At 37.1% G+C, this 19,291-nt stretch overlaps 1 protein-coding gene across 15 annotated transcripts in view; it reads left to right on the top strand.

The window, feature by feature from the left end:
- CREM (cAMP responsive element modulator) overlaps positions 1 to 19,291 on the top strand; it is a 71,476-nt gene that overhangs the window by 11,991 nt on the left and 40,194 nt on the right. For all 15 annotated transcript variants that reach the window (XM_072749190.1, XM_072749188.1, XM_072749182.1 and 12 more), the window contains one exon: positions 9,219 to 9,342. In XM_072749190.1, the coding sequence (XP_072605291.1) occupies positions 9,219 to 9,342 (124 nt within the window). The remainder of the gene's footprint in view (positions 1 to 9,218; positions 9,343 to 19,291) is intronic.

Below are 19,291 nucleotides of genomic sequence, written 5' to 3'. Positions count from 1 at the left end.
TGTGTTCATTTCTTGAAGATACGTAATATGTTGTCTACCTATTGTGCTGTGCTGTACAGACAGTACTATATTGTTGTACTTCACTATTTTGGGGAATTATTGCACTATAATGTAGATGTTCTATTAAAGTTCTAGAAAATAACAGAGTAAGCAAATACAGTTCTACCCCTCTAAAAGTAGTTCAACCTAGAAGTCTTTGAAAATTATGCTAATAGATTGATCCTATTATTTTAAATCTTTTTTTTTTTTTTACGATAGTCACAGAGAGAGAGAGAGAGAGAGAGAGGCAGAGACACAGGCAGAGGGAGAAGCAGGCTCCATGCACCGGGAGCCCGATGTGGGATTCGATCATGGGTCTCCAGGATCGCGCCCTGGGCCAAAGGCAGGCGCCAAACCGCTGCGCCACCCAGGGATCCCTGATCCTATTATTTTAAAACATATACCTTAACATTTTATTAAACTGAATCCTAATATATTAAAGACATTTTGGGGGTAACATTTATTTTTCTATCAAAGAAGAAAATGATTTGCTAAAGAATATAAAGATTTCAGAATATTTAACCTTCATAAGAAAAGAATATTGCTACTACTATCAACCATTTTAAATATGCCTATTTTAGCAATCTTTTTTTTAAGTATTTCTTTTAAGATTTTATTCATTTATTCATGAGAGACACAGAGAGGGCAGAGACATAGGCAGAAGGAGAAACAGGCTCCCCCGGAGAGCCCGATGTGGGACTCCATTTCCTGTCCTGGAGATCACGCCCTAAGCCAAAGGCAGATGCTCAACCACTGAGCCACCCAGGCATCCCCATTTTAGCAATCTTTATCTGTTTTTTAGATTGTGGAGGTTAATGTTTGCCAGTATTTTGCTTGCTGTTAGTTTATAGTACTTAATGGGCTTTTTGTTTTAGTTTCTTATTGTTTCATCTTAGGTCTTTGTTTTTAAATATTTTATAACTTATGATTACTAATTGGTCTCTCTAATAAGGATTATTGTTTAAGATTAATATATTGCTCAATTAATTTATAGATTATTAACTTTAGTACAACTGTGTTTAACGTTTGATATAGAAAGTGAGATTTGGGGGAAATATTCTTGGATACATTTTTTTGGTTTTGACTATGAAGTATATAGTGAACAATGAAGAATTATAATAGATTTTTCTCTTACACTTTATAAATGAATTCTGTCTGGACTAGCTGAGGCTAACTTACAGGTGTTAGTGTTATATATATTTCATCTACACTGAGTTCTGGGTCCTCTATCTCCTGCTGAGATACTGTTTGAAAATGCCTACTATGTTGCTTGACCCATGTTGAACATTTAATTCTTAGTTGAATCTTTTTCCCTGAATCCTGCCCTGGCGTTAGTTTTTAGTGGGTTTAGGAGACTATATCAGAGAGCAGTTGGATTTTGATCAGTAGTAGAATAAACAGGCTTGAAAATAATAGGATATATATTTTAAATTGATAGCACTGGCTTTAGTTTTCTGTAGATGATTTTTGCCTTCAAATACATTTATTTCTTTTTTTTTAAGTCATCTTTGCATCCAGTGTGGGGCTGTATCACAAACCTGAAATCAGGAATTGCATGCTCTACCCACTGAGCCAGCCAGGCACCCCTCAAATAAATTTATTTTAGTATCCAACTTTTAGTGAATGATATATACTGGGCACTATACTAGGCAGTCTAGGAGAATACAAATTAGAGTCTCTACATCCTAGTGTGAAAGACAAAGCCTATCTGGATGAAGAATGTAACAACAATTGCAGCATGATCAAGAGCACATCTGTATTATAAAATGTTGTCTAAACTGGAAAACTCAGGACACGGGCTGTGGAAGGAACCTAGAGTCATAATCACAAGACCTCTTGTTCACAGTCTTCATGCTATCTATTATGTGCCCTGTAGAAAGTCATTTAATCTCTCTAAACTTTATTTTCTTTTTATCATTTTAGTGACATCTGACAGTGGCATAGTCTTCCCAAGTAGTTGATTAGTTGGATTATTTAACAATTATGGTAGATTCTGTACTATGCATTAGGAAGACATGAGTTGCTTACACTAGTGTTAGTGCTTTGTGAATGAATGTATTATATGCTAGACAAGTGCTATAATGGAAGTACTGCATAAAATGCTTTGGGACCTCAGAACAGAGTAACTAATTCTGCCCAAGGCTATTAGAATAGGCTTTTGAAAGATGGTGTCCTTCAGCCAGACCTTATAAAAACTGGTAGGAATTTGCCTGTTGGACACAGAAGGGGTGACGGGCAGTTCAGGATGAGAGAAGAACAGATATAAAAGATTAGAACTGGGAGAGTAGGATGTGTATTTCAAAGAAATGCCTAAAATGGAGGCCAGAATGCAGAATTAGAGAAGAATGGAGTGACTGGAAATGGGGACATAAAAGTAAAATGGGTTCACATTGTGAAAGAGATTGAATGGCAGTTTGGTTTGGTAATTGAGAATACGGACTCTGGAAAAAGAACAGTTCAGAACCTGCCTATGCCACTCAGATCAGATCAGATCAGATTGGTGGCAAGATGAGGTTCATAACCTCGTTATGCCTCCTTTTCATTATCTCTAAAAGAAGAACTATCCTGATCTTATAAAGTTGTAAAGGATTAAAACCAGTAGGCTTTTACCACATGGTAATCAACAGATGATTGTTGTGGTTATGATTATTGTAAGTAGTTTGAATTTTATCCTATAGTTAATAGGAAGCTACTGAAGAGTTTTAAGCAGAGAAGTGTTTTAAGCAGAAATGTATGCTTGCAAAAGAGAACTGTTGATATAGATTGGAATAGAGAGATTGAGCAGTGATTGACAAGGGGACTAACTTGTTCTTTAACAGGTAGAGTCATCATACTTGGTAATGACATTGTAGGAAATGAAAGGGAGAAGGTCTCAGAGATGATACCCAGGTTATCACTTGATGGATAGTGAAGCCCCATTTCCTGAGAAACTCAGAGCAGGAATATATTTGTGAAAGAAAAAGAGGAGATTAGTTCTGGACCCGTTGATTTTGAGGTACCAAAGGGCACCTATTTGGAGATGTTAGATGGACATTTGAATATATGATTTTGGAATTCAAGAGAGACCTCTGGGCTAGAGATCTAGTTTTTTTTTAAGATTTTATTTATTTATTCATGAGAGAGAGAGAGAGGCAGAGAGATAGGTAGAGGGAGAAGCAAGCTGTCTGCAGAAGCCTGATGTGGGACTGGATCCCAGACTCCGAGATCACACCCTGAGTCAAAGGCAGATGCTCAACCACTGAGCTACCCAGGCAGTCCTAGAGATCTAGATTTGAGGGTGATAAGCCTGAAGCTGGTGTTCAAAACTAGAGAAATGGATGACAGTACACAAAGGGAGGTTTGAGAGTGAGGTGAGAAGGCTAAACAGAGCCTGGAAGACATGCAATGTGAGGATTGACATAGAGTAAGAAAAGGATTAGCAAAGGGGCTTGTGGAGGAGTTGTCAGAGAATCAGGTGAAAGCAGAGAATGCAATATGATGACATCAAGAATGAAGATGTCAACAGTTTTTAATACTATTGAGGGATCAAGCCAGATAGGACTTAAAATAATGTTAGATTTAGTGACAGAGATTGGTTACATTTGCTAGAGAAGTTGAGTGAAGCAGAAACCAGTTTAGGGTTGTCCAGGAATAGGTGGGGGAGGTAAAGAAATGGAGATACTGTTGGAAATTCAGTAATGTAGTTTAGCAGGGCGAGGAAGAAGAGAAGTTCAGGACAATAGCCAGAAAAGGACTTCTAGTTCAGTGGATTTGTGTGTGTGTTTGAGGTTGAAGAGATTTGAAATGGTAAGATTGCTGACCATTTGAGGTTGAAAACCATGAATTCAGTAGTCTGAATAATACTGTTTTTTAATTTTATTCAGTATTGTTCATCAGCCTTGGTGAAGGCATAGAGGAGATAGAATAGGCTTATCTGATATTGATATTTACTATGTAGATACAACGGAAAGAGAAGGGACGACAGAATTTAGAATATTGGGAAACCATAATTAAAATGAGAAACCATGGATTCCAAGCTGAATAGGATGGGATATGAAGAAAGTGGAAGCTGATAGAGAAAGTGGTGTGGAGATGTCAGTGTGGTGTGATGGGAATAATTGAGGGTGGGTAATAAGTTGGGGGGATAAGATGTTGTAGTCAAGAGTGGCATTTCAGAATTAAATATTTCAGAGGTGGAGCAGTTTTGGACACAGACTAGGTCCAGTATATGACCAGCTAAGCAGATGGCTAAAGTGGAGTAGAGAAAGCCGTGGACTGTGATATCAGTGCTGGGCAGGGGTCCTTTCTTTGAGTGTTGAACATAACAGAATAATGGAGAGGAAAGCTTTTTTTTTTTTTTTTTTAAAGATTTATTTATTTATTTGAGAGAGAGCACACATGCATGAGCAGGGGGATGGATGGGCAGGGGAGAGGAAGGGAGAGAATCTCAAGCAGACTCCCTGCTGAGGGTGGGCCAGTGCAGGGCTCACTCTCACTATCCTGAGATCCTGATGTGATCTGAAATCAAGAGTCAGCTGCTTAACTGACTGAGCCACTCAGGTGCCCTGGAAAGGAAAGCTTCTAAGTCAAGTGCCAAAGTCTTGAGTTTACATCCTGAATATGAGTAGAAAATGATTATCAGAGATACCTGGGTGGCTCAGCAGTTGAGCATCTGCCTTTGGCGCAGGGCCTCAGAGCCTCAGGGCATAATCCTGGGGTTCTAGGATCCAGTCCTGCCTTGGGCTCTTGTGGGGAGCCTGCTTTTCCCTCTGCCTGTGTCTCTGCCTCTCTCTGTGTCTCTCATGAATAAATGAAATCTTTTAAAAAATGATTATCACATGAATGAATATAGGATGGTATACCTGATAACTTTGGGCTCAACGGAACAGGGGTTTTTACAAAGACATAGAGGAGGAACAGGTGAGAAATAGTAGTGGGGATCAAAGAGGATACCAGGTCGACATTCTGATTCTGATTAGGTATAGGAAGATAAGCTGCTGCCTATTGAGAGGGCAGGTGGTGGTGGGGGACGAGGGGGAGGTTGTGATGGGAGTTACACATAGCACATTGCAAGGGCTTGGGAGGAGAATAGGAGTAGAAATAAGCAACTGAATTATGAGGGGAAAGGAGGCACTAGTTATAAGAGGGACAATGAGGTGAGGGCGGAGCCTTCATCTCTGACAGTGACTGGGGAAACAGGAATATGAGGTGTTAATGGATGTGTTTCTGGCATAGGTGAAGGGTCATCATGGATTAGTCATGGTTTACAGGGAGGCCAAATTTGACTTGTAGTCTTTAGAATGGATGGCAGCAGTCGTGAGGAGTAGCAAGTTGGCAGCTTGGTCTAGTGTTGGGACCTATCCCACACTACTAGATAATGCCACATGTGGCTGGGAGGATGAATGGGAATGGCCTCTGACCTTCCATTTCTGCCTTTCTTTACTAGGAGGCTCAGGGCCTAATGGCATCCTGAATTTGTCTGCTACTTAGCTCTGTGGATTTTTGTCACTCATGTGGTACTGACTCGCATGTAGGATGTTGCTTGTAGCTTGTTGCTTTGGTGCTTGAGTGAGTAGTGATGCTCTTGATTAAAGGAAGGAATAGAAGGGAACAGGCAGGTATCTGAAAACTGCAGATTGAGATGCTTCATAGGAGGGGAGTGTGCACAAGTACAGAGTTGGGAATCATCTGCGTGTAGGATTGAAGAAGCTGGAGTATGTGGATTGAAAAAAAGAAAAGGACAAAGGGTTGGACTGTGGGAAGTATCCAGAAAAAACAGGAGCAATTGAGGCGATTGCCTGACATAATGTGTGTTAAAACACTTTCATGAGTGAAATATTTTGAAATGTTTAATAACTTATGAAGCCTTTTATTATACCTCAAAAGGTGAATCCTCATTTAGGGTGACCTTTTTAAGCATTAGAGTTTGTTTTGATGAAAGTCTTTCAGGATTCTATTATGTGTATCCCTTTTTCCTTAAAATATACTTAGTATAATTAACCTTGAATTGATGACCCAGGGTAGTTATTAAAAATATCATTATTGAATTTTAACTCATACATTTTTCAATTTCTTGAAAGTCACCTTTCAAGTCAAGTCTTTACTTGAAAAGAATGGCTGACTTTACCCTGTATGGACCTAAATTGCCACAGACTTGGAATTCTTGATCTGCTTGTTAGATTCTGTATTGTTCTTCCTCCATCCCTGCCACTGTCAGCTGTCACTTCTTATATCTAATATATTTAGAAGTGAGATAAATGAGTATTGTATTTGAAGAAAAAATGAATGCATTTAAGTATGGACCAAGAGAGATTCTCTTTGTTTTAGAAGTTTTAGTATATGGGCTTTAGGCCATTTATTTTGCCTATGAACAGGTAACTTTGGCTTATTGTTCAGTTGTTGACTAAATTCTATGTGGATGTCAACTAGTTGAAATGTTATACAGTATAGTTTGACAAAATACACACTAAAGGACCTAGAGTAAAGGAGGCATCTGAGTGGGGTGGATTTCCCCCCCCCCCAGCTTTGTTTATTTTTAATTTTTTAAACATTTATTCATTTTAGAAAGAGAGAGAGTGCACAAGTGAGGGGAAGGACAGAGGGAGAAGGAAAGCAGACTCCACGCTCAGTAGAGAGCCTGATGTGCGGATCCATTTCAGGACCCAGAGATCATGACCAGAGCTGAAACCAGAGTCAGGTGCCCAACAGGCCGAGCCACCCAGGCACCCTTTCCCTAGAGCTTTAAAAACTATTCTTTCTTTGGTTCCATCCATTCTAGCCCTCCTTCAGTCAGTTCTGCTTTGCCCCTACTCAATCTAATAGGCTCCCCTAAGCACCTAGATTCTCTACTACAATCAACTATTCTGTTTTCCAACTATACTTTGTACTTTCCCTCCTCTCACAGTTCTCCTTTCCTCTTCTACCTGGTGAAATTCTTCTCATTGTTCAGTATGTTTATATGGCCCATCCTCAGGCAGATGTAATCGTTATTTACTATGGTTCCCAAAGGATTTTATGCATAACGTCCTTCACACAATTTAAGAAGTTACTTTACATGTGGTCCTTATGGGTCCACTTGATAGAATTTGCCAGTAAGCTAAGTCTTTCCTAAATTTTAATATACATCAAAATCTCTTGGATATAAAAAAAAATTAGATGCCCCAGAAAGTTTGATTCAGTAGATTTGGGGTTGAGCCTGGGAATCTGCTCCCCCACACCACCCCAAACAAGCACGTTAGTTACTTCTGTTACAGGTTGTCCAAGGACCAATTAATGAATGAATTCCTTCAGGGCAAGGGCTATAATTTGCCCACCTTTGTATTTTCGGGGCCTGTCTAAATAAATATTTCCAAAATGAATAGTTTAGTGGGGAAGGCCTTCTAGCATGTCATGTTTGAGTTGAGACTCAGGTTCTTAGCAGAGCCTATAAGAGAACTTTAAAATGTGTAAGAAATAGCATAAGACAACATTTCTCGAGTTGTTTTCAGAACACTACTTTTAGGACATACACCTTGTGGAAAAAGAGTTTTTCGTGGTCAGATACTCTTAGAAAATGCTGCCTGATGGATCTGCACTGTCCACGTCCTGAAGGTGCACTAGCATATTCAGGCTTCTGAGAAGTTCTGCCACAAAGAAAACCTTTTAACCCAGGATATTTAGAACTTTTTCACTAAATGTTCCCCTACTCTCTCTCTTTTTTAGATAATACTTTTTCATAACCTGCAGAGCTAAATGTTCTAAGGCATTCTTTTTGGGAACTGTTCGCATAAGCAAACGTAGAGGCAGAAGAATTGGCAGTTTATGTAGGGTGATCTATACTTACCTAGGCTATGCTGGAAAATAAGAGAGAGAGATAAAGGAATTGGGGAATATTAAGGGAAAGACATTTTTGCCATGGTAGACTGTAGATTTTTATCTTTTATAAAAATTGCTCTAAATTGTCATGATTAGTTTTAAGTTTTGAAATGATTTTTAATAGTGGGAAATAAGTGCAATATAGGTGGGTTTCAGAATAGAAGGCTTGGATTAAGATAATGACTACTGAAATGCAAAAGAAGGTAGTAAAGTGCAAGACATAGATGAAAAATTTGTAAGATCTGGTAACTAAATCTGGAAAAAAGATTTGGACATTTTAATTCAAAGTTCTTAAAGTGGCTTGCATACTTTTTGGCTATATATTTAGACTACTAAAGTGAGAAAAACACATTGTATCATTGGTAGTTGAAAAGGTGTATAATAGCAAGGACAATATAGTTTCTATAAGTTTTTAATATTTGATTTTGTTTATTTTGTTTGTAGTTTGTATTTCTTCTAGTAGGATAACATTTATTATAATGATTTATCTTCTATATAGAAATAGAAATTGTTAACTTAAATTGAAATCATAGACAAGGGACGCTTGGATGGCTCGGTGGTTTGGCACCTGCCTGTGGCCCAGGCCGTCATCCTGGAGACCCAGGATCGAGTCCCACATTGGGCTCCTTGCATGGAGCCTGCTTCTCTTTCTGCCTATTACTTCTGTTAGAGAAGTTAGTTAGAGAGAGCCTTCTCTCTCTCACACACAGAGAGGTCTCTGCCTCTCTCTGTGTGTCTCATGAATGAATAAAGTAAGTCTTAAAAAAAAAAAAAGAAATCATAGAATTATGACAAAAGTTTTTCTGGAAAAATTAGATTCTCCTCAATGAAATGGGAAGCTCTAAGACATATGGTCAACTCTGCATGATTCAATTTGAGAGGCTTGTTTATCAGAAACTGGTTAGTGCTGGCAAAACTAGACACATCTTTGTATTACATACATTTAACTTAGACTATGGGGAAATTCTTTCATACTATATATTACCTAGTAGGTATTTTAGGCCTTGAGAGTCATAGAATATTTATACTTCATGTAAAGTAGAAGACCTATTTTTTTCACTTATTTAAACTGAAGGGCTTAAAATAATTATTAAGGAGACTTTATTATAAGATTAACATTTTTTAATAAACTAATTCCCATAAAACATTTTGCAGTGCTTTCTTGGTAATGTTCATACCCAGTGAGCAGAGTTAGTTCAGAGAGTTAGGACTCTGCCACTTAACCCATTTCTGGAAAAATAAGGTAGTTTAATTGATGACAGAAATGAATATCAGAAAGCTAGGTAAAAACAGAAAAATCTTTCAGATAGGGCCTTAATACTTCTTCCTTTTTTTTGTCTTTTCAGACAAATGACTATGGACACAATTGAATCTCGGCAGGATGGAAGTGTAACAGATTCTGTGGCAGAGAACGAATCTGCACATATGCAGAACCAGACTGGTCAAAATTCAATCCCTACTTTAACTCAGGTAAATTTAATGTAGGCAATAGGCAGGCACTGATGAAAGTTAAAGTTATCTGGAAATAAGAATTATGTGCAGATTGTTTTCTTGAAGTTGATGTGAAGTTTTCCCTGTTCCCTAGTTATCAGGCATTCTTACTGATTTGATTTCAAAGAGAAGATATGTATCTTAGTTACGTTTGCCTTGTAATGGACACTTTGAAATGCTCCCTCTACCACCACTGCTATGCAAAAGGAAAAACAAAAACCTGTCCACGATATGTAATCTTCAAATTTATTATTTGAGAATATTGGTAATTCCAAGTTGTTATAGTCTTATATTCTTAGCTGGAAATACTGCAGAAATCTTACTTTGCCCTGTATATAATTTGTTTGATCTTTGCTTTCTTTTTAGTTAGGTCTTCAAATCGGTTTCAGTTAGATACCATCAGGATGAGTTAGTGCCTGGTTTTCAGCTCCTAAGGTTTATTTCTGAGCTATCTATAAAAATATGTAATAAAAGCAAGCACATTGGTCATCAAATATTTATTGAGTACCTACTAGTTCTAGGCACTATTTTGATTCATGAGGAGATGTAGTTTCTGGCCTTAAAATATCTTATGGCTTAGTGAGGAGAACAGGTATTTGAATGATAGCTCCAATAGTATAAGAAGTGCCATAAAAGGTTAAGTACAAAATGACTAAATCTTACAGAGGAGGGAGCAGCCAGTGGCTAGAGTACTTTATGGAGGATTTTGCTTTTGAGCTAGACATGTAGAGGGTGATTAGGAGTTTGCCGTGTGGACAAGGATAGGGAAGCATATTCTAGGCAGGCAAAGAGTGTGTGCAGAGGCACAAAGCCAGAGAGAGCACATGGCATCAGGTAACTACGGGTAGAGGAGCTAACAGGAGCCTAGTGTCTGGGCTGGGAAGTTAAGTTGGTAAATGTAAGCAGAGTTTGTATACATTTGAGAATGTATAGTGTCCTGGATTCTAAATATTCTTGAAACACAATGTTCACTGTGTTTAGAACACTACTATTTGTGTGAACTGTGTGGAGGTTGGACTGATAGTCAACCAGCCAGTAGTAGAGACACCTTTTGGGTGGAGTCCTGGGAGTGGGGGATACAGTGTGGTGGTGAGATTTTCACAGCATCTTGAAAGGAAGATAGAAAGGATCCATATGGCTGACTGAAGGTCCAGGGGGAACACCAGGTATATCCTGGATTACCTCAGGCCAGACTAGTTCCTGTGAGGTCTCTTCTTTCCCAATACTGGGCCCCAAGCACCCAGCCTGCTTTTCCTTTCTCCTTCAAGCTCCTAACACCCACTCACTCCTTGGGGGTTTTCTCACAAGTAGTCTGTGGAGCTGCATCTCCCTGGCAACACCCTTCTTTGTTACTCTGGAACATAGGCATACAGACCTTTTGCTGTTTAAAAGTGGAGGGCAGCCTTTTTCTTATTAAAAAAAATATATGTTTATTGTAGAAAATTAAAACATCTATTACTATAAAGAAGAAAATAAAAACTGCATAATTTAATCATCGTTAACATTTTGTTGTATATCTTTTATTTAGTCTAATGGTCTTTATGAATAGAATACAATCCCCGTAGTTTGTCATAAATTTACGATCTTCTAGAGTTTTTATCACTATGGTTCTCTAATTCTGCACTTTGCCAAAGCGAGAATTTTGAAAGCAAATCTTCCTTTTGCCTCCACTCCCCTCCCTTCAGATCCCGCCTCACTGACCCTCACATAGCCTCCCCTCCCTGTTCTGGGCCAACACTGTCGAAACAATAGACCTCCATTGTCTAAAAAGGGTAATTTGCAATTCTGAGGACCTTCAGCCTAGGTGACACCCTCCTCTGTGAGCGTCAGTCAGAAGTTGCTAAAGAGTTCTAGTAGTGTGAAGTCTGAGAAATAACCTTGGATTTATGGGATTTTGGAATTGGAGTCAGTGAACAGAAAGCAGGTTTTCGAAGATTAGAGAAGAAATAAGAGGGAGAGGTGGTAGATATTGGAGATATAGATTCTTCAAGAAGTTTTTCTGTGAAATAATAAAGATGAGTCTGAGACAAAGGGTTGAGAACAGTGGTGTGGCAAAGTTGAGTGTTTTGAGGAAAATAGGAGAGACACACTTTTGAGAAGGCTGAATCAGATCCAGGAAAAACCTGTGGTTTGCATTTATAATGCTTGCTTTTTTAAAAATCAACTAACCAAATATTGATATTTATTAAATGTGGATAGCAAGTTCGTGGACTTGCTGTGGTATTTTATTTTCTGAATATCTTAGGGATCTGATCAAAGAATAAACTATGGTTTTTATCTTTCATATATTAGGAATGTTGAGAAACTAAGAAGTAATCTGTGGCTGATTCACTGATTACTTTGGTTAACTAAGAGTTATCCTCTCTGTCATGTATGGATCATGAGTTTTTGAAGAATTAGGAGACAATTCTTAGCAAAGTTTTCTAAACATAATTAATCCTAAACAGCTAGGTTCTTGTGATGCCTGAAGCTGTTCATTTGTGAGTACTCTTTATTATGTGTTACTATATGATTAAAGGATTAGGAAATCAAGTTGAAATCTTTATTAAACCTATAATGTATGCTGAAAGTGGCTGACTCTTCTGAATAATTCATGATTGCTTGTATACTTGCCACTTGTTTCATTTCTTTCTCAAAGAGGTCTTCTTTTTTTTTTTTTTTAAAGATTCTATTTATTTATTCATGAGAGACATAGAGAGAAAGAGAGGCAGAGACACAGGCAGAGAGAGAAGCAGGCTCCACGCAGGTAGCCCGATGTCGGACTCGCTCCCAGGTCTCCAGGGTCATGCCCTGGGCTGAAGGTGGCCATAAACCGCTGAGCCACCTGGGCTGCCCGAGGTCTGTTTTGTACAGAGAGGAATTTATAACACTTAATTTCCTTTTTATATGGTCAAATTATCATTAACTAGTATGTGAACAGAAGCTGTGAACAAAGGATTCAGTCAGTTTGATCCTTTGCATCTGATCATTTGATAGTAGTACCCTGGCCTTTTTTTTTTTTTTAATTTATTTATTTATGAGAGAGACATAGGCAGAGGGAGAAGCAGGCTTCCGGTGGGGAGCCTGATGTGGGACTAGATCCCAGGACCCTGGGATCATGACCTGAGCCGAAGGCAGATGCTCAACCATTGAGCCGCCCAGGGTCCCTACCCTGGCCTTTCCAAAGCTCCTGCCATCATAGTTACTCTGAAAATCATCCCATTCAGGAACATCTGACAACTGAGCTTGGCCTCTGGGTACACCAAGTATCTAGTTTTTCTGTTTTCTAACTTCCCAGATATAAATGGAATCTTTCCCTACTACCTGTAGTCAAAAGTAAATAGGAGTCACAGTGGTGATAATGTCAAAGAGCTGAAAGCAGGATTTGCCATAAACAGATCCTGGGGGTGGCAAATAATTGAGGTTAAATTTGGACTTGACTTTCTTTTTGCCTGAAATATTTTTTATGTTGATTGATTGATTTTTAAGATTTTTTTTTTTTATTTGAGAGAGAGAGCACTAGAGAGAGAGCAAGCACAAATAGGGGTCAAAGGGAGGGGAGAAGCAGGTAGGGATTCTGAAGTGGGGCTCAATCCCAGGACCCTGGAATCAGGACCTAAGCCGAAGACAGATGCTTAACTGACTAAGCCTCCCAGTTGATTTATTTTTAATTGAAGCTACTTTCTTATTTGTTAAATATATGTATTGCTATGTAAGACTAGTTTCCATCTCCTCTGACCCTGAAAAGTTCTTGGTAATAAATTGAAGAGTCTATTTTAGATAACTGAGCCAGGAGGAAACCCTGTCCAAAAGCCAAAATGGTGGAAAGCAAAAGTAATATATATATGTATATATTATATTTTTATATATATTTTATATATAATACCTATATTACTGTATATATAAGTAATTTAAAAATAGCCACATATCCTCTGGAAATAATATAATCTTTAAATGGGTAGTGGGAAGTTAGACTTTCTTTTAAAATATAAGATTTCAAACATATACAAGGTAGAATAATGTTTATATAGATTTTTATATATGTATATATAAACTTGATAATTACTAAGATTTTGTACTTTCATTTAGCTTCCTTTTTTTCTTTTTGTTGAAGTATTTTAAGCAGCTCTGCAGATCTCAGACATCATGTCATTTTACTCCTACTTACTTCTGGGTATGCAATTTGTAAAAGATCATGGATTTTTTTTTTTTATGTAACCAAATGTCAGAGTCATATCTAATAAAATCAAGCATAATTCTTTGCAATGATATACACTTCTTATTCACATTATCCCAGGTATCTTACAAATGTGTAATCAACTCTGAAAGAAGAGTGAGGACACTTTGAACTTTTCTTGTTGCAGGTCTCTTGGGGATTATTAATGTCACTATGACAATTTGGGTAGGCGAGGTAATCCATATGCAAGACTAACTTTCTAGAGCTTCATTCCTTATAGCTGCTAATGAGGCCTATGGGCCTGAGTTTGGCCCCTCAACTCTAAAAGCAAAATAACTCTTCTGTGTAAATGACCAGTTCTCAGAGTGTAAGCAAAGATGAAAGGAGCAGACTCACAGAAGTCATAGAGCTTGAAGGAAGCTCTGGAGATCATCAAGGTCAGCACAGTGCCTCAGGAAAATTTGTTCTAGTATAAAATTTAACCTTCCTGAGGGCCTGTGTATTTTTGGAACTGAGACTAGGGAGCAGAGAAAACCACTAGGGAATGTTGTTTGAGGATTATACTCTGCTAATCTCCTTTCTTATTCCATGTGTTCTAAATTCAAACAATATGTAAAGAAGCACCTCAGAATAAAGTGGGTCTGGCAAGCAGTGAGGAATTGAAATAGGAATGATTTAACAAAGGATACATTTTAATGTATAACTTGTAAGTTTTCTTTTTCAATCTGGTGGGAAATTGGAATGACATTTCTCATTGCTTTGGCCAGTTGTGCCAAAATTCCATCTTCTTGTCCTGAATAAGACCCAGAAGGCTATCAGAAAACAAAACAAAAGCAACATTGGCTCTTGATAATGGGTCAGCAGCATTGTATGTGTATCTTAAAGAAGGTCTGCATTGTGTTAGGTTGATTTGGTATATTTACTATCAGCTCAGTAAATCTAATTTACACTTAGTGTTCAATTGAATCTTGTTTTTCAACTTTGAAATACTAATTCCCTTACTTGAGGAACTCTTACTGAAGGAGAAAAATGTTCCTCTTAAGATTTTGAGGTAAATATTTTTATTTCGGTATTGACTTCATATTGCTCCTTATTTTTATATAATCCTTCCTCTGGTTCTTTTTCATTGCCTTAATCTAATTTTTTAATATAATGTTTTACTTCACTTAGAATTCTCTCTAAAAATGAACAAAAGTTGGAGGAGAAATTAAAACTAATTTTTTTCAGTAAATGCTAAATCTGTGTTGTATGATGTTCTTTAGTCAACTAATTGAAGAAAATATACTGTTTTGAAATGTAACTTACTCTTGAAGATAATTCAAGGCTTGAGAGATGTAAGTTAAATGTAATTTGTGAGCTAATAATAGTGGCCTTTTGTTCAATTTGAACAAGAATTTTTAAAATATCTGTACTCTTATTTTGTAATTTTATATATAATAGCCAGTATATTTCTTTAAAGGTTAGTTTTTGACTTTAGAATGCAGTCTATGATTTCATCTCAGTGATAATACTTTGTGTAAAATTTGATATCTCAAAGATAACTTAAAGCAATCAAATTTCAGAAAAAGATTTTGTTTTTATACTTGTGATAAAAATGCATACAAATTAGTTATAGCGGAGAGATTGTTAGATTTTCTGTCATTTATAATGATTTTTCTCTGAGGTTTGGGCACTTTTGTTTGACATTCCAGGTTCTTCATAGTTTTAGTAAAACAGATGGTTTGTCACTAGCGGTAATGGAAAAATAGCTGAGTATAAACCTAGTTATTCTTTTTACCCTTTTCTCTATGATTTTTTCTTTCTTTCTTTCTTTCTTTTTTTAAGATTTTATTTTATTCATGAGAGACAGAGAGAGAGAGAGAGAGAGAGAGAGAGAGAGAGAGAGAGAGGCAGAGACAACACAGGCAGAGGGTGAAGTAGGCTCCCTGTGCAGGCTCCATGCAGGGAGCCTGACGTGGGACTCGATCCCAGGTCTCCAGGATCAGGCCCTGGGCTGAAGGCAGCACTAAACCGCTGCACCACCAGGGCTGCCCAATAAAATCTTTAAAAAAAAAAAATCTACTTACTATGCTTAAATAGGCCTCTAGAGGTTATAGAAAAGGAAAGATAATTCATAGTTGTTTTATAAGCAACATTCTGATATGGTGCCATGAACTTATTTTAAATGGTATATTTTATGCTCCTAAGTTTTTGTACTTTGGATTTCTTTTAGGGGTTTTATTTATTTATTTTTTCTTTTAGGGGTTTTAAAACATTGTAAGAATTTCTTTATGCCATTTTGTTTGGCTCTGAAAATCTAAAATAAAATTTATTACTAGATTTTGGTTTTCATGTTAAGACCAAGTTTCATTATTATGCTTTTTTAGCAGCTAAATATTTAGGCTTGCCTGTGTATGAACTTGGACCTTTGAACTAAAACTGAAAAAACTTAAGGATTCAACTTGACCTAGCCATGTTTTGTCACTGATTCAGATTTTGACTTATTTTTATATAAATCCTTGATTCATCTTCCACCACCTGAATTTTGAGGAAGACTTTAAAAAGTATTTTAATCTTTCCAAATCAAAGGACTAAAACATGTAAATTGTTTAAACTCTAAATTCTTGACTAAATTATTTAAATGCAACAATAATAAAAATAAGAAAAGTGAATATTGAATATTCAGTATATGCCAGGCACTTGCCTCTGTCCTCTGTAGAAAGGGTACTGTTTTCATTCTCCATAACAGTTGTGGAAAGTAAGGTATAGAGGGACTGAATGAGCAACTTGTCATCGGTCACACAACTAGTAAGACGCAAGGCCAAAATTAGAACCAAGGTGATCTGGATCTGGCTTTAGATTGCATTATGCACTCTACTCTTTATTACTTGTAATATATAGGGTACTTAGTGTTGAGCCAGACCATATGGAGGGCATTACCTTGGCGATTCCATAATAATTAAATATAATAGTAAATATATGTTATATATTGTTACTGTAGAGAACTGTATATGTGCATATGTATATGTATCTCTACACACACATAAATAGTACTATGCAGTACGTATTATATATGTACTATATACTGTTTTCTTTTTCATTATTCAGTGGCAGATTAAGATAGTTCCATATTTAAATCCCAACTCAGCTTCTGATTTGGGATATGTGAAGAGCATAGAAAATTTGAATTTTATCCATTTTGATGCATTAGTAATTGTTTCCGTATAACCTCTGGCACCAGTAACCATTCTTATGTATAGAACCATCAGTCTGGGGCCAAGAGTGTGAGAGTACCCAGAGCTTTAGAATTATGTTTTATAAGATGATGAAGAAATCAGTCCCATTACCTTTGGCAAGATCAATTTATTGAGTGTTTTCCTGGCAAGAAGCCAGTTAATTATTATATCCACCAAATATGGGACCATAGTTATTAGTATTTTGGGGGGTGGTGGTAAAAAATACATAAAATCTGCAGTCTTAAGTTTAAGTGTGCAGTTCAGTGGTGTTAAGAATATTCACATTGCTGTGAAACAGATCTCCAGAACATTTTTTTTTAATTTTTATTTATTTATGATAGTCACACACACAGAGAGAGAGAGAGGCAGAGAGAGAGGCAGAGACACAGGCAGAGGGAGAAGCAGGCTCCATGCACCAGGAGCCCGACGTGGGATTCGATCCCGGGTCTCCAGGATCGCGCCCTGGGCCAAAGGCAGGCGCCAAACCACTGCGCCACCCAGGGATCCCCTCCAGAACATTTTCATCTTGCAAATCTAAAGCTCTACCTCCATTACATAAAAACATTATTTTTACCTCTGCCTTCATCCCCGGTAACTACCATTCTACCATCTGTGAACTTAATTACTTTAAGATACTTCAGATAAGTAGTTGCCATCAGCATGTGTCTTTTTGTGACTGGCTTGCTTCACTTAGCATAATGTCCTCAAGGTTTATCCATGTCATAGTACGATAGCATTCTTTTCCTTTGTAAGGAAAGAAAAGGCTGAATAATATTCCATTGTATGTATGTACTGTATTTTATTTATCATTTGTATTTTTTAAGAAGTTTATTTATTTTTAAAGTAATCTTTACATCAAGGTGAGCCTCAAATCCATGACCCTAAGATTGAGTCACACATTCTTCTACATGAGCCAACCCTAATATTACTATTTTTAAGGTTTTTTTGGTGGTTTGTTTGTTGATTTTCATTTTTGCCAATTCAGTACTCCTTAGGACTTACCAAATTGTTGGTAATAAAGAGTAGAGTGCAAATGAAATCTAAAGAAGAAATAAAATAATTCAAGTGAATCGAAGTTTACTTCATAGACACTCTATAGAGGTTTTTGCTCGGAAATAAAGATTAACATGAAGCTTGGCTAGTAAGTGTTTTTAGGCATTCATTTTGTGGTTTCTGGCCTTTGGCATATACATTTTTTATTCATTATTAGAAGTTATCTGTATTATTGTTAAGAGCAGTTTTAATATTATTGTTTGTTCTTATATTTGCTGGGTAAATACCACTTTGGGCTCAGGATCTCACTGTAGCTTCATTATTACACTTAACTACTTGCATCTGGCTAGTTACTATGACCAGTTTTAGTTTCAGTCTCACTGAAACCAAATATAGGATTGATATTTGAAAGTTTTGGAGTTAAATGAATTCTGACTTCTACAAATGTAATATTCATTTCATAGTACTTTAAAAATATAGTTATGACAAATGAAACATTTCATATTGGTTAGAATATAAAATGATGTTCCAACTGCTACAAATAGGACATTCAAAATACTATATAGATTAGATAGGAAAAACAAATGAGCTAGAGCATTGTTTTTGGTTGTTTTAAGTTTTTTATCTTTTTTTAAAGATTTTATTTATTTATTCATGAGAGAGAGAGAGAGAAAGAGAGAGACAGGCAGAGACACAGACAGAGGGAGAAGCAGGCTCCTTGTAGGGAGACCTGTGGGGACTCGATCCCAGGACCCGAGGATCAGGCCCTGAGCCTAAGGCAGACTCTCAACTGCTGAGCCACCCAGGTGTCCCCCCAGCATTGCTTTTCAAAGGATAAAGAACCCCTAATTTTAATTTGTGCTCAAAAGATCATCACTGTTTATTGGAAGTATAATCAAAACAGACTGAACGATTAAGAATGATTTAATTCTGATATTTGCTTTGCTTTCAAGAGGAGAATTTTTTAAAAGATTTTATTCATTTGAAACAGAATGAGAGCGAGAGAGAGTGCATGCATGCACAATTTGGGAGAAGGATAAAGGGAGAGGAAGAGACAGACTCCCCACTGAGCAGGTTGCCAGACTGAGGCTCCATCCCAGGACCCCTGGGATCATGACCTGAGCTGATGGCGAACATTTTAAGGGACTGAGCCACCCAGGCCCACCATTTATATTTACAATACCAGAAACAGCGATCCACTTCCCCCTTCTCATTTTATTCAGATTATAGATTTCAGACAGTATTTGTTTATGCTCTACACATACAGGAAGCATGTAAGGCAACAGCATTCCCATGTAGTTCTCTTTAGAATTTTAACATAGTAGATACAAAAATATGAGTCTTAGCTAGCTATAACTCTGTTATCCATAAATATGTTCAACTGAAATTCTCAAGGTAAAATTTAACTTCATGGAATTTTGCAGTCTGTTAGCCCCACTAAAAAAAACAAAACAAAACAAAACAAAACAAAACTCAGCGAGAAAGACACTAAAATGAGACCAACTCTACATTTTTCATTTTGTGTTGTCTTCATTTAGTGCAATTAAACACAACTTTAAAAAAT

This window comes from Vulpes vulpes, chromosome 2 (assembly GCF_048418805.1).
Source record: "Vulpes vulpes isolate BD-2025 chromosome 2, VulVul3, whole genome shotgun sequence".
In the NCBI taxonomy this organism is placed as follows: Eukaryota; Metazoa; Chordata; class Mammalia; order Carnivora; family Canidae; genus Vulpes; species Vulpes vulpes.
This window is presented reverse-complemented; position numbering and strand designations above follow the sequence as displayed.